Below are 16,772 nucleotides of genomic sequence, written 5' to 3'. Positions count from 1 at the left end.
CCTTAACAGTACTGCAGTGTAAACCTTTGGCCATTAGAATGTAAACCAAATCTCTTGTTAAATTGTCTTTGATTCCCAGGATAACACCACTATAGACAGAAGGTATTTCCCACTAGAAGAAATAAAAATCCACAAATACACACACATGAAGCCAAATCTAGATAAGAATCTTTCAGTAACAGTCAACCCCATTTAAAAATCATTCAAAAGTCATTTTTGAAAGAGAAAGGAAAATGACAGCTGTACTGAAATGCTAATCAAAATGAACATAATCACTATAATGAGCTAGTAATAAATAATTAAATGGATTGGAACTTTCTGAAGGATAGACTATAGAAATAAAGAAGGAAAAAAAAATTCTAGGAGTTTAATACGTATTAACTCATATGATCCTCCCAACAGTATTACGTAGGTACTATTATCTCCATTTCACAGATGGGAAAACAGAGACACACAGAAGTCAAATAACTTGCCGAAGACTATACAGCTAGTTAAGTAGAGAGCTGGCATTCAAACGCAGGCAGTTAGTACCAGAACTCCCACTCTTAACTATTATGCTATATACTTCCTCTCTATATAAATGAACACAAATAACAATGTCAATGCTAAGAAGCCCAACTAAGGTTCAGACCAATTTTTCATTTCACTGCACTTTTATGTTCAAACCCCACAAAATATACAGCAATTTCTTGCTTCTTTTTATTACATATTCAGCAGAGGAGGAGTATGCAGTTAAATTAGAAGCACTACCACAGTACTTTAATTTCTCCTGTATCTGTGGACTGCTTCCCTTGTATTTCAAGCTACATTCCACTGAAATGTTTAAAAAGCTATTTTCATTTGCACTTTCCACACGGGAAAACTTAAATAGACAACTTCAGAAACATTAGCTTGGCATTTTAAAAAGAATATCTAAAGCCAAAAATGTTCTAAAAGAAGTTTTAATGAAGTGGTTCTAAACTGTAGGCTTTAGACTTCAAGAAGATAGGAAAAAACTAAACCAAAAATACTCTGTAAGCACACAGCAAGTATTAGCTCCAGACTGCATAAATATTATACCTTACACACATATTAACAGCTATACTGAAAATGCATGTAGGTGTTATGACAACAAATGAAATATAAACTCATTTTTTGTTGTTACTGATTTAATAGTGTCGATTTAATAACCTTTTTTGGATATTTCAAATTTTCTCTGTCAATGGATGTTCAAAGTGCAATTACTCTCATGTGCAGGTACTTCACATTGTTGATGAATTGTTGACAAATAAAGGGGGTTCTTATTCCCAAAAAGGTCAGGGAACAGCTCTTCTATGAAATTACATCAGAAAACAAGGGTAATTTTCTTATCTGTTCTTTTTTTTTTCCTGGCTGCATTGGGTCTTCTTGCTGCACGCAGGCTTTCTCTAGTTGTGGTGAGCGAGGGCTACTCTTCGTTGCGGTTTGTGGGCTTCTCATTGTGGTGGCTTCTCTTGTTGCAGAGCACGGGCTCTAGGCACGCAGGCTTCAGTAGTTGTGGCATGCAGGCTCAGTAGTTGTGGCTTGCGGGCTCTAGAGCACAGGCTCAGTAGTTGTGGCGCACGGGCTTAGCTGCTCTGTGGCATGTGGGATCTTCCTGGACCAGGGATCAAACCCATGTCCCCTGAATTGGCGGGTGGATTCTTAACCACTGCACCACCAGGGAAGTCCCTTCTTATCTGCGCTTAAGAGAGGGTCTTCTTACCTTATTAGACACGGTCCAGAATTGGCGCTCTGAAGTCATACCATGTAATTCAATTAAAATCTGTCGAATCCTCCAGGGATCTACTGACAATATCAGCTGATGCTCCAACTGGCCAATGTTGACACTTGCTGAGGCTAAGAAAGGAAGGAGAGGTTTCCATTTAAATAATGATTTGATTCAAAGGTATACATAATCCTATAAATATGAGAATGGTAATTTACTGAGAGAAATTGTGCATGTTTATAAGTATTATAAGTTAAAAGCATCTCTCATCTTGAAAACTTATTTATTCAACTTAATGCAAATTATGTTTTAACTTCACTCTCATATAGAAAGCCTAACACAATTTTTATTACGTCTTCATTTAATAAATGAATGCATTTAACAAAGATAATGAAAATAAAAACATAAAAATCAGTAGCTGGTACATGGAAAGAATTATGTGGGATATATGGAAAAATTTAACTTATATAGACAGTCTCCTACTTTGGAACATACTGTGTTATTTAAAAGCACATATAAAATGTTTTGAGCAATAAACATTAAGAATGTGTTTTCTGAAGGGGAGAATGAGGAGGTGGAGGCACTGCCTTCCCCAGAAAACCAAGAATTGATCATTAAAATCCCTCACTACAACTCGGCTTTCAGATATAGTCTTCAATAATGCATTTCCAGCATTTTATCTGTGTTAATATTATTCTTTCCCTTTACACCTGCACTGTTAACGCAGTTTAAATCTAATGAGGGTCAAAGCAGCTAAAAGTTCGTTCAGCCAGCTGAATTCTGTCTCCCCTATATTAAGTGTTGAAGCTTGTATTTCTTATTAATGAGCAGCACTATATTTTCTACTTATATTTATAAAATAAGAGAAAAAAATGGAAGAAAATCATCAAATAAATAAGGCAAAAATGGCAATGGTGCCAAAGCTGAATGTTTAGCTAGAAGACAGTATCACGATGATATACAGGCTGAAACGCATGCAAGCCTGTACCTTTTATCGTTCTCAACCGCTCCCCTCCCCTCCTGTTTTTTACCTTCAAGAACACAGCAGCAGAGTTACGTGGGTCTACTCCCACAGCTAAAATCTTTTATGTATCTAGGCCTACATCTCCGTGAATCAGAGACTCAGCAGAGTCCCAAGACTTAACTGCTTAGACAGAAATATGACTACAAAAGACAGGTAAATGTCTATTAATTACCAGCATTCGTGTAATCTGAAACAAATTAAGAGGATATCCTAAATATACTGAGGGGCAGAATGTGCCAACATTTTAGCTAGCAGAGCTAACCTGGGATATCATAAAATGAAGTTACTGGTTTAATGCACAGATTTACTCTAGGGGATCTCTTCCTCATCTGATCAACCAGTAGCTTTCGTTCTTCATCTTTCAACAATGTAATGAAAAGCTCATGTGAAGAAATCATGAAAACATACTGCAGGTCTTCCAACCCCAGACACACATTCCTAGATCAGTAAGAAATATTATAAAACAAAAAAGTGTATAATTTTAGTTTGGGGAAAACAATCATATTAACCAATTTTTATTAATAAACTGTTTAAAAAGCCACCATTCAATAACTGCACAACAATCATTTGAAACAGCTTTTAAAATTTCTTTTTGGTCCTTATTTAAAGTTTGTGATTTCAATGCTACAATATACAAAAGGAGTAACTGACAGAATCCTAAGTTTTATGTGGTTACACGAATCCAAACCATAACTGTTCTTAAATACCAATTACTGCCTGGTTATAAGATAGGCAGGGCAAATCCAAAACGATAAGGAATAAAAGATATTTTTCTCACAGGACTAAGTTCAAAATTAAGAAAAAGAAAAGAAAGGCACTTACTTTAGAAAAGCAGCCATGTTTCCTTTCAAAGAATCTGAAGCTTTTTCTAAATTTATTGATCTTGAACATACCTAGGAATTTGAGTAATTTTTATTTGAATATGGGTACTTTAAAATAATTATACTACAGTCTGAAAAGTTTAGATTTAAAAACAAGTGAATTTTCCTTTCAAACATTATCAGAGATCTGGTTAAGAAATTTAAGAGATGAGACCAAAGAATATGCAGTAAAGAATAATCTATATAGCATACGAAGAAGTCCTGCCGAAATTTACAAAGTATGTTGCCAAATTAAATGGAGTGATAACTTTAAGAATCAGTAGTTCCTGTCAGAAAAGTGAGAAAAGGGTCATCTTAGATAGTTGAAAAGAATGATCAATAATAGTTAAAGTATATAGAACCAATGGTTAAGAAGATAACCAAGGTTTAAAAACCAAACAATGAAAATAAAGAGTAACAGAAACCAACTATGAAAATATTAGTTATCTAAAAATAATATCCTTATAATATTATTCTGAGTTTATTAGATTAGGTTTCCTCCCCACATATTATTTACAAGAAGTCAAAGAGAATATATTAGTGTAAAAGCTCCCTAACCTTAAGAAATTGTCAAATATTCTCTAATATGTTGACACAAAAATTAAATTATATAACGTTTATAGCAGCATTATTCATAAGAGCTAAAAAGTGTAAACAACCCTAAAGCCCATCAACTGATGAATGAACACTCAAAACAGACACTGAAGAGCATATCCAGTCAATGGGATACTATTCAGCTATAAAAAAGAATGAAGTACTGATACACACTCCAACATGGATCAAATTTTTCAGGTTTTCAACATTAAGTGAAAGAAGTCAGTTATTTATATGACATGTCCAGAACAGGCAAATCTACAGAGACAAAAAGTAGATTAATAGTTGCCTAGGGTTGAAGAGATTGAGGGAAAATGGGAAATGACTGCTAATGGATAAGAAGTTTTGTTGCAGACGGGCAGAGAGGAATGAAATGTTGTCAAGCTGGCTGAGGTGATGGCTGCACGACTCCATGAACATACTAAAAACCACTGAACTGTACATTTTAAATGGGTGAATTGTATGGTATGCGAATTACATCCCAATGAAGCTATTAAAAGAAAAAAAAGAATAATAGTATTTTTAATTACCATGCTCAGAAACAGTATCTTGAAGGTACTTTGCTCAGATGAACAGGTTACGCTATCAGTATATAACACATCTGAGCATCTTGGAGTATGTACGATATATTTACATTCTAATAATTTTGCCCCACTGTATGCATAAATTAAGTTTGCTACCATATGTAAGATCTTATGATAAATAATATTTTAGTGTACTTTCATGAGACTGTTTATTCAAATATAGAGATGCATTGTATACATGTCGTCATGTGTTCGGGAATATGTGGTAACTCCTGATAAGCAACGTAACAAAGATGTTATGTGAATTCACCTCAACTTTTTAAAACTGAAAAATATGAAATAGGTGACATCTCTACAGATGCTATAAACACTGAAAAGATAACTAAAAACATTAATATTAATCAACTTAAAAATTTAGATAAAGTGGACAAATTCTTAGAAAAGAACTTCTCAAAACTAAACAAGAAAAAAGAACAGCAGATGAAATCACTGAAATTGAATCAATGCCAAAGATCTTCCCCCCAAAAAAATCTCCAGGCCCAAATACATCATTGGTAAATTTTACCAAACACTGAAAAAAAGCAATGAGTCCATTTTCTTTTCCAGGCAAAAAGAAATGATCCACACCTCAATTTATTTATGAGGCACACATGACCTTAGTAACAGAATCAAAGACAGGACAAGAAAGAAAAAAAACTGATGCATCAATCTCACACACGAATGTAAAAAAATCTTAAAGTATTAGCAAGCCAAATCCAGCAATATATATTAAAAACAATCATAACATAACCTAAAACTAATACAATGTTCCACGTCAATTATATCTCAGTTTAAAAAAAAGATCACAACCTAGTTGGGTTTATCCAGACAAGGTACTTCAACACTTAAAAATTAATATACTTCACTACATTCACCAATTAGAAGAGAAAAATTACATGCTTATCATAATAGACATAGAAAAAGCATTTAATAAAATCTAAAAATAATTCATGATTTTTTTAAAATAAGAGCCTTCAGTGAATTAAGGATAAACAGAAACTTCCTTAATCAGATACGGAGTAACGATAAGAAAAACCTATAATAAACATCATTCTAAACGGTAAAAGAGTACAAGCTTTTGAGACTAAGAATGAAACCAGGAAGCCCATCAGAGCCCTTTCTACCAAACATTGTACTGGAGATCATTGTCAGCACAGTAAGAACAAGTACACAGAAATAAAAATGAAAAGGCTAGAAAATGAAGAAAACAAAATGCGTTATTTACAGATAAAGACTATTTAGAAAAACAAATGAACCTACAGATAAACAGAATTTTTAAGAGTTTAGCAAAGTAGCTGGAAACGAAATCATATACAGAGTTCAACTATACCTCTATACCAATGCATAAACTATTTTCAAGTTCATAAAAAAATAAAATAAAAAGACTTCTATGGAAAAATTATAAAGCTTTAAAGGGCATTAAAGAACATCTAAATAAATCAAAACCTATACCAGTTCACAGATTAGAACACTCAATATTGTAAAGATACTAATTTTTCACAAATTGACTTTTAAAGGTAACGTAGTTCCAAACAAAAATCCAACAGGCTTATTTGAGAAACTTGACAATGAGTCAACTGTCTACAAGAAAACGCAAAAAGACAAGCATAACCAGCACAACTTTGAAAAACAAGGTATGTACTTCAGATGATATCAAGACAGGGATACTGATGTATGGGTAAACAAACAGAAAAGTGGTACAGAACACAGCCCAGAGACAGGCCCACACACGTATGGATACTTGGCATTCAAGAGAGGTAGCACTGGAGATCGGCAGAAAAAAGATGGAACTTACAATAAATGGTACTGGAACAAGTGAGGAAAAAAATGACATCAGACCCCCTACTTCATGTTAATACACAAAAATCAATCATAGGTGGCTTAAAGACCTAAATGTGAAAAGAAGGCTAAGCTCTAGAGCTTTTAGAAGGTAAAATATAGGACAATTTTCACGACTACAGGATATGAAAAGCTTTCTTGAACAAGACACAGAAATCCACTAATCTTTTCCTTTATGGAAAAGATTGATAAATTTTATTATATTAAAATTAAGAACTTTTAAAATAATAAAAAGTTAAAAGAGAAGTGAAACGCAGAAAAGATACCTGCAGTATTTAAAACTAGTAAAGGACAGAATATATAAAAAATTCCTGCAAAAGAAAAAAAAAAAGACAATTCAACAGAAAAATGAGGCATACCACTTGGAATGGGTACCTCAAAAGACAAAATCTAGGGCTTCCCTGGTGGCGCAGTGGTTGAGAGTCCGCCTGCTGATGCAGGGGACACGGGTTCGTGCCCCAGTCCGGGAAGATCCTACATGCCACAGAGCGGCTGGGCCCGTGAGCCATGGCCACTGAGCCTGGATGTCCGGAGCCTGTGCTCCGCAACGGGAGAGGCCACAACAGTGAGAGGCCCGCGTACCGCAAAAAAAAAAAAAAAAAAAAAAAAAAACAAAATCTATATGTGCAAAAAATAAATGAAAAGCTGCTGAATTCCTCAGTAATAAAGGAAATGGATGTTAAAACCTCAATGAGATAAAACCTTCTCCAGGAATGTAACAGATAAATCGTATGTGGGTGCACCAGGATATGTGTACAGTATTTTCCAAGAAGCACAATAGCCACAAATTGTAAATAACACAAATGTCCATCATCTTAAGAATAAATAAATTGTGACATGGTCATATAATGTTGTAACACCTTACAGCAATGGAAAAAAAAAAACTGTACTTGCATACAACTTGAAAAAACATCTCAAGTATGTTCACTGAGAGACAAAGAATTTATTTTGTATGATTTCATTTATGTAAAGTTCGAAACAGGCAAATTAAAGAATATTCTTTAAGGGTACATACAAAGGTGATACAACTGTAATGAAAAGCAAGGAAATGATTATCACAAAACACAGGACAGTGGTTTCCTCAAGGAGAGGCAGAGAGGGTTTGGTAAGGAGCATAAGAAGGACTTCTAAAGCATTGGCAGTGTTGTATGTTTAGAACTAAATGGTACTAATTGTACTCTATGTACTCCTCTCAAGGTTTATTACATTAAGACTATTAAAGAAAGAGAAAGATCCAGTAGAAACACAGATTCTGGAGCTCACATGAGAGGCAAGAAGTATGATCCAAGGGTTTTTAGTGAGCAGGTGATTGAAGTTTTGGATGAGAATAAAAAGTGATATGATAAGTTGAGTGAGCCAAGGACAAAACTTTTGTAAATAAAAACATTAAAGGGAGCGTAAAAGAGAAGTCAATGGAGGACTATGGAAAACCCAGTGATGGAGAACAGGGTTAGAGACCGTGGTCTATCAGTAGAAACAACTATCAGCCAGAGGGGCAAGTCAGACGAAGACAGAAAAGAGGGCACTGGATTTGGTAGCTAAGAGATCATTGGTAAACTTAAAGCAAAATTATAAATCAAAAGGGGAAAAAACGTCTTACCTCAAGAAGAAAGTCTATTTTCTCTTTATTAGGTCTAAGAAATAGCTGGTTAAATTGAACACCAATCGCTCTACCTTCCAATATATCACGGACTGTGTTACAGGCACAGACTTTAAAACAGATTTCATCTAGAGCTTCATTTCTGTAGAATACAAAAGCAGATACACTAATTTTTTTTTAATAAAAAGGAATATATTGCACAACTAAAATCACAAGAATAAGCCATTTACTCTTGAGAGGTAAGATCTTATGATATTCCGGCACGTTAGTAAATACCTAAGTCATGGGAAGGTCTTGAATTTGTAAAGGGACAATTTAGCTATAAAGATTAGGTAACAGAATCAAATTCTGCTATGTAAATTTTTTTCCCCAAGCACTTTTAAAATGGATCAGATGAACATTAAAGTGGCTCCTCTGGCCATGTTAACTTCCCATATACTAAAAAAAAGTGAAAGTATTGTGTCAGACATACAGGTAGTTTGGAGGGATGTTTTTGGTAAATCTGAAATGCACTTACCCTTTTATTCAAAAATCAAAAAGTAATTCACTTCCTTACCCCTGTTGAGCTTTCTGAAAGAGCTCTCTTAGGACTGACTGCCGGAACTGCACAGGTAAACTGAAGGTTAAATTGTCTTCAGCGAAAATCTTTGTTACCTCCTAGAACACAGACACAAATTGCATCCATTTCAAAAATCATGAAAGAATCTTTCCAAAAAAAAATTTTTTAATAAAATTTTAAAAGTCTTTCTATAATAGAAATTACACAGTGAAGAAAATCATTAAAACATCTTGCTAGGAAAAAAAAAATCTTGCTAGGAAAAACTTCTCTTTCTAAAATTTTAAAATTACGTTACAAATAGCACCCCCCACCCTTTTTCAAAATTGAAGATCAAAAGTGAGAGGTGAGAGAAGAATCAATGAATAAGAAGTAATTCAGCTATGTTATTAGAGAGAAAGTTTTTAAATTCTTCTCATCCACTTTAAATATGGGTTCAGGGACTTCCCTGGCAGTCCAGCGGTTAAGACTTTGGGCTTCCACTGCAGGGGGACTAAAATCCCACAGGCCGCGCAGTGCAGCCAAAAAAACGGGGAGGGGTTCATACAACAAACTTTTTAAAACACTAAAATAATTAATTAAAAATAATTCATCTAAATATAACATGTTAAGAAACTATTCTAATCAATTTAAATGGTTTAAAATATATTATTTAGTGAATTACATTAACACCCACATTATTAGAGTCTTTTTCTGTTCTTTATCAACTCTTTATCTCGATAGTGTGGGGATTTCTTGAAACAGCTAAAGCTACTCAGCTCTACCACAAAAGCACTGACAAAAATGGCTTCAAAACTATAAAGCAACCACTGTTTCACCTCCATAGCAAAACACAGGCTACACAGGGGAAAGTAAGCCACTTCCTAAATGTGAGAAGACATATTTGTTACAACTGTTCAATAACTACTTCATCAGCACAAAACAAAAATATATAGTTAATACAAACAGAATCTTATTCCAAAAAAACAAAAAAAGGTAAACATGATTTCTAAGATACTCCTGCATACATAACTGAAGTGATAAATTTCAGAGATGCAACAAAATTGCTCTTTCCCCTTTCCTAGCTACCCATTACACTACTTTCTGAGTGACACATTTTGGCACTTTATTGTATTCACAGTAATATGTGCCTATTTATGACTAATATTTCCAAGGTCTTACCATTCCAGGGACCGTTTTAAAGATTCTATATCTTATCATAATTGATCCCCACCCTCCATAAGCCTGTACTAGGAATACGTAACTGAAAGATCTCTAGTGTTTAATAACTTCATCTGTATCTGAAATCTATCTTCAAGAAAGTTTAATTTTCTTCCCTAGGGCAAAGCAGAATTTGCAAAAAACAGGCCAGAGGGAGGGAGAGGAAGTACATATCCCCTCTCTTCTATTTTCTCTGAAAAAAAATAAACTCTAGTTGAGAAGACTGAACTAAAAACCTAGGCTAAAAGTCCGTTTGGAGACACAAAACTGAAGGTATGCTATAGCTTTGTCATTTCATAATTTCTGTTTTGAATTAAATAACATGAAGGCACTGTTCACTTCCTAGAATGAAGGCTTTCCAAAAAAGATTTTAAAAGTACAAATTCTAATTCCCAGTGATTTTCATTACAAAACTAAAGATATATACACAGAGGGTGCAATAAAAATCTCAACAGACTAATTTAAGCCCTTTGCATGATTAAAACTGAGATGATGACCAGACTCCCTGGCAAAATGGGCTATGTAATACACTACCCAAACCTACCAAAACCACTCTGCTCACTTTCTCCTTCAGTCTTAATGTTTGCAGTGGCTAATAAGGCAGGGTTACAAGGCCATACTTTCAGATCAGACACAAGACTTTAGGCTCCATAAAACTAAAAGTTCTCTACCTGTAATTTTAAAAGTCCTACCTACAGAGTTTCTTACAGAATGCACTTAAAATGGGCAAATTCTATACCTTCAAGAAAGGAGAATATCAATGAGTCAACATCTGTCCAGTGCTTTGCCTTAGAGTTTATAAACTATAACTTCTCATTTGATTCTCATAAGAAGCTTAATTATTAAAACTATTTTATAGGCCAATCTGACAGTCTGGCTTGCCCTAAACGGCACAACTGTAAATGGTGTGTCAGGATATGAACTCAGCTGTCTGGATTCCAGTGCTTTTCGATTACACTATTGTATCCCATCACACATCTTACCTGATAGTTGCCAGATCTCAAACAAATATGGACTTGACTATATGGAGTCAATTGCTGAGATGCACTATCAGAAGAAGGTACAAGAACACCACACGCTTGACAATAGCCAGCTAACCGCTTCTCATCTATGGTACAATGAAGAGATAATGAACCTATCTGTAAAGTAAGAGGTATATATCATTATTCATCAGTGTAATAGAAACAATAGTCTAGCACCCATTTAGTACATTTTAACAGTACAAGAAAATGCTAATGGAAAATTCAGGGCTGGAGGAACCATAAAAAATTAAAAGGTTTAGAGCAGGGGTCAGCAAAATATTGCTCACAGGCCAAATCCAGCCCATGGCTTGTTTTTATAGATTTCTTGACCTAAGAACAATTCTTAGGGTTGTAAAGGGGGGGGAAAAAACCATAACAACAAATTAGACTACACCACAGAAACTGTATATGGCCCACAAAGCCTAAAATATCTATTATTTAGCCCTTTACAAAAAAGTTTGCTGACTCCTGGTTTAGAGTTTTCAGGTCAACATAAAGGTAGACATTATTATTACTCTATGTAAGTATGAAAATTAAGATACTAACAAAGAGTGAACACTGTTAAAAACGAGCTTAAAATATTTTAAAATACATATACTTGCAGAGATTTAAAGGGGGCAGCAAAGAAAACTCAATCTTCACTCAAGTGGAATAAACAGAAATGCTTCCACCAAAACAGAAAAAAATTTTTTTAAGAGACACACTTTTTTAAAAAATTAAAGTTTTAAACTACTATACCTGAAATGCCATAAAATTAGAAATCTGATGAGTGCCCCAGGCAAAGTAAAATGGGGATTCCCAATAAAGTAAATCTCTAGTACATTTAATCAATGTCTCTGGTGAAGAAAGGAAAGATTGAAGTGGCAATTTTTCTGGGCACCAGGCATACAGAAACCTAGTTATATACTTTAAAATTAAGTTTTCTGAATCACAAAAAGAAAAATGCAAACAACAAATACATGAAAATGTTTACCCTACTAGGAACCAAGGAAATGCAAATTTTTAAAAGATATTCTAGATCACATGAAATTAGCAATTTAAAAAAATTCACTGCTGATTGGAGTGCCTTCGGAGAAATGTACCTAGCAAGCAATTTGGCTTTACATATTACATCCTTTAAAAAAAATAATGACCATTGACATGGTAATTCTACTTACAGGAATTTAACTTGAAAGTATCTAAAGTCCAAACAAAAATTTATGCTTGGAGATATAAATTTTGCAACTTTATAATAAAAACAGTAAACAATCCAAATGCCCAAACATTAGGAAAATGAAATCACAGCATAACTATATAACAGAATACCTTTAAAATATCTATTCAAATATTTAAGCAAGATACAAAATAGTATATTACAGCATGAGCTTAACTGTATAAAAACATAAAGAATAAAAACTGGAAAAAAATAAGCTAAAACCACAAAAGGGGTATTACAGATTTTTTTTGATGTTTTCACTACTTTTTTGAACTACCAAATTTACAACAATGAACACTTACTGGGTTTTTTTATCATCAGAAAAATTCAAGCCAAAAAACATATAGATGTTTTAAAGAACTGAAAATCATATGCCTGTTATGACTGTATTTACCTCTGCAATTAGTTCTTTGGTTCTAAAAAATTTTTCTCTGGCATTTTCATAGACAGCTGGATTTGTAGAGCCTTGCTGGAAGTATGCTGCACCCAAATCATAACACACCTAAAATGGTAATGAATACCAATTTGCTCAGTAATTTTTCATGAACTTAAGAGCTGACAAAACTCAAAGGCAAAACACAGGTACACATACAGCAAAAAAGAAAAAACCATTTCAATGAGCAGTGAAACAATCAATGTTCTTAGTCACGAGCAACAGAAGTCAACTCTGACTGAATTAAGCAGAAAACAGATTTACCCTCAGGATGTCAGGTGGCCTACAGATTTATTGGGAAAGCCAAAGAATCAGGCTTGGAAAACAAACAGGGGAAGGGAAGCAAGCAGCCAGAACAAGAACCAAAACTGATGCAGTGAAACACCACTGCAGCCACCTCAACACTAGACTCCACAGATCATGTCACCTGCAGCCACCAGCACTAGACACTGAGAGCAGCAGCTCCACTTCTGCCAGGGCTGCCCCTGGAAACTAGATTTTACTGTCACTGTTGCTCTTGGCCCACCAGCACAACGGATTATCTACCCTCTCCACTTCACTGACTTATGAGCTAGCTCCTAATTCAGTCTAAACTAAATGTATCTGTCTGTCACACCTATGTGACACACTTGCCCTGGAGCAGGATAAGGGCTAGAGAATGCTAGTGTCTGGAGTTCTCAGTTTTATTATAGGAAACAGGCTCTGCCTCCCATCAAGTCTCAGAAGGTACGGGGTTCTTCTAACATAGAATAGGCGGACAGCCACCGGGGTGTCTCTCCAAAAGGGACAGAAGGGGCAAATGTCTACTATCACAGAACTGGCCAGAATAAAATATTGAGAAGTTTGAATTAATGACTATAAAACGATAGTGCATTTCCAGTTGTCCTTTTCTAATAGAACTTGTATATTTTTCCAAGAACGTTCATAAATTGATACCTAGATTTACTGAATGCAGAACTCAAAGACTGAGTTCGACTTGGCCATTTTATGAACAAGAACACTAAGGTCCAGAAAGTAACATCTCTGCTAAAGAGCATATAACCAAACACTGGCAGAGCCCAGACTTGAAGCCAGATCTCTAGGTTCCTAATACTCTATCTCAAATTTACTCTACACAAGGCTGACTGATCTGTCTTCTCAATATGACTTTCTTAAAAAGCCTTCAAATTATTCCCCCAGGTAAGAGAAAGTTCAAACCCCAAGGCCTGATCTTCAAGGGTCTCAGAATCTGGACTAATTTCTCTCTCCAAACCTCTCTATTCTCCTCTGTTTCAATCACACCAGTTTTCTCAATTCCCCATTCACATCAGATCTACAAATGAACTTCATTCCACACCCCGTATTTCCATTTACACCAAACCAACCTTAGCCAATAGATACTCATTCCCCCTCTGAACTCCTAAGCTGTAATAGTCTCTGGTATTCATGACTGATCTACTCTTTACTGATATGCATTACAGATGCTATTCTGCCCTGTTCAACAAATCAAGATTAATTCTTCTCAGCCTCTAGAATACTGCTTTGCACTATTTAATCCACATTTAATGTTGGGCTAATTTTCATTCTAGAGCGCTTCCTTCCATCTAGGGTAAAAGAGTGCTAAAGCAATTTTTAAAAATAGTATGTGTGTGTATACATAATAAAGAAAGATTTAAACACACATAAACACACATACATATGCATACATATTATAGTTACATATAATTTCCCTTTCCAGGCAGAGTACAAGATACCAAAAAGATACTTTCAAGTATAATTATACTGACTAGCCATTAAAACGACTTTAAATTCTACAGTTAAGATGTGGTCAATAGATGAAAACAAAACAAAAAAAACCAAATCTGCTAATGAAGCTGCCCTGAAGGACAGTAATACTTATGGTTTAACTAAGGAAAAATTGAAGATTTTTCTTTTGAGTCAGGTAAATTTTAGTAACATAAAGACTGCAAATGCACTTTAAACATTAACATGCCAGGAAATGAGTATTAGTACTAATTTGCTATTCAAAAAACAGAAATTATGGCTCAGCTATGTAATTAAAAGAATATTTGATAGGGTTTACCTAGCACATTTATGTAAGAGTTCTGTTTTTTCAGGTCATATCATCCACTACATTGTGAAAATCAGACATGTTACCAAGACTTTTAAACAGACTCAGTGAGTATAAGATATGACAGTACCAGAAACCTCCTCCATGGAAGTTTAATTGACCATTTAAAGTGGTTGCCAACTGTCAATGCCTCTTGACTCCTCCTCCTACTGTACAAGACTCCATCTTAACAAGTCTTGAAAAGGGATTATTTTCACCTCCAGAACCAGCTAATCTGAAAAGGTACCTCCAAACCCTTTAAAGTCAGAGCTATTTCTGCCATTTCAGGATTGGGAAATAGTGATTAAAGAAGTCATGCCGACTCACACAATGAACATAAAATGTAAAAAGAACACAGAATGTAAAAGGCTAGTGGCCCTCTCTAGGCAATCATCAAATATTTTAAAATTTTTATTATACTCAAGAGTCTGTGCTGGAAAGTGAGAAAGAGGCAAATATATTTAAAAAAGAGACCTCAAAGAGTTTACAATCCAGCAGGGAAAAAGAAGACATCAATACAAAAAATATCTAACAACAAACAACAACTGAAAGCAACAAAGGAATTACAGCACAGAGTTACAGAAAGCAGGCAACCTTAAGATCTTTGAAAAACTAGGTGTTTCTCTAGTAGCCCACATTTTTCAAAGTCTAGTACAATATTAGTTTTGTTTTGTTTTTTTGGTATGATTAGATTTCTAATAATATGAATGAACTGTAAATTAGTTACATATTCATGCATTGTCAGTCTCCTAAATACAACTGGGAAACCAGTTCAGAGACAAAAGATCAAATGAAATTTTCCTTGCATTTCTTTTAGAAAAATTTCAAGTGAGGTCTTATAAAATTCACAAATTAAATGCAATGCGAAGTCTTAATAGCATCTGAAGTCAAAATCAAAGGGACAAGGGCAGAAATAAATTCTAATTAAAAATAAGATTTTCCAAAAATTTGCCATGCGTTGATTAAATACTGAAATAAATACCTGGCACTGCATCTCCTCGGTTTTGATTTTCAATCCAACAGTGGAACTCTCAGTCTCTCCATTTACCACGCCTGGCTCCATGGCCAATAAATCTAGCGTTCTCATCGTGTGGACATAAAGATCCTTGTTTAATTTAAGGGCTGCCTCTAGTACCAAGATAGAATCAGAAGCTTGTTCTTTTAGCTACAAAAGTTCAATAAACAAATTATTAAAATACAAAAATGGCAGCACTGGACTATATAACCAAAAAATATTTACAGGATACTTAGTAGCTTAGTGTATTAATCTATTTTAAAAATGTTTCTAACATAGCAGGAGTGCAATTATATTTGTTAAAATTACCTTAAAAAAAAAAAAGAGGGACTTCCCTGGTGGTCCAGTGGCTAAGACTCCACGCTCCCAGTGCAGGGGGCCTGGGTTTGATCCCTGGTCAGGGAACTACATCCCACATGCCGCAACTAAGAGTTTGCATGCTGCAACTAAAGATCCTGCATGCCACAACTAAAAGATCCTGCACACAGGGGCCTTCCCTGGTGGCGCAGTGGTTAGAATCCGCCTGCCAATGCAGGGGACACGGGTTTGAGCCCTGGTCCTGGAAGATCCCACATGCCGCAGAGCAACTAAGCCCATGCACCACAACTACTGAGCCTGCACCCTAGAGCCCACGAGCCACCACTACTGAAGCCCGTGTGCCTAGAGCCCGTGCTCTGCAACAAAGAGAAGCCACCACAATAAGAAGCCCGCACACCACAATGAAGAGAAGCCGCTGCTCACCGCAACTAGAGAAAGCCCAGGCACAGCAACAAAGACCCAGCACAGCCAAAATTAATTAATTTTTTTTTAATGTACTATTTAGAATATTACCAAACTATGTTCTAACAAGTAAAAATGTAAATGCCACTGCATCTAGACCTTGCCAACTCTTATATCCCTAAGATTAGAAGAAGCACCTACACATGCTCTAAATATGTCCCAGAAAGGTTAGAGTATAACTGATGCCAATACTCACCACTTTCAAAATATTTTCTGTTAGCTCTTTCTCCTGTTGCATCTGATTCATACTAAAAGAGAAATGATTGAAGAGTATCA

The 16,772-nt window shown here is 35.0% G+C and overlaps 1 protein-coding gene across 7 annotated transcripts in view; it reads right to left on the bottom strand.

Moving 5' to 3' along the window:
* The window catches only part of INTS8 (integrator complex subunit 8), a 64,947-nt gene that overhangs the window by 35,472 nt on the left and 12,703 nt on the right, over positions 1-16,772 (bottom strand). For 5 of the 7 annotated variants that reach the window (XR_002174330.3, XM_019925118.3, XM_019925117.3 and 2 more), the window contains 10 exons: positions 16,693-16,744; positions 15,684-15,866; positions 12,574-12,681; positions 10,946-11,101; positions 8,763-8,863; positions 8,207-8,348; positions 3,573-3,643; positions 3,013-3,188; positions 1,724-1,857; positions 2-112 (listed from right to left, as the gene is read on the bottom strand). Coding sequence is in view for 6 of the 7 variants with exons in the window: in XM_019925118.3 (XP_019780677.1) it covers positions 2-112; positions 1,724-1,857; positions 3,013-3,188; positions 3,573-3,643; positions 8,207-8,348; positions 8,763-8,863; positions 10,946-11,101; positions 12,574-12,681; positions 15,684-15,866; positions 16,693-16,744 (1,234 nt within the window). In the remaining variant the exon portion in view is untranslated. The remainder of the gene's footprint in view (position 1; positions 113-1,723; positions 1,858-3,012; positions 3,189-3,572; positions 3,644-8,206; positions 8,349-8,762; positions 8,864-10,945; positions 11,102-12,573; positions 12,682-15,683; positions 15,867-16,692; positions 16,745-16,772) is intronic. The other 2 variants (XM_033843335.2, XM_033843337.2) reach the window with 2 other exon arrangements.

Source organism: Tursiops truncatus, chromosome 17 (genome assembly GCF_011762595.2).
Source record: "Tursiops truncatus isolate mTurTru1 chromosome 17, mTurTru1.mat.Y, whole genome shotgun sequence".
Lineage (NCBI taxonomy): Eukaryota > Metazoa > Chordata > Mammalia > Artiodactyla > Delphinidae > Tursiops > Tursiops truncatus.
Note: the sequence above shows the minus strand (reverse complement) of the source record. Positions and strands in the feature narration are given on the sequence as shown.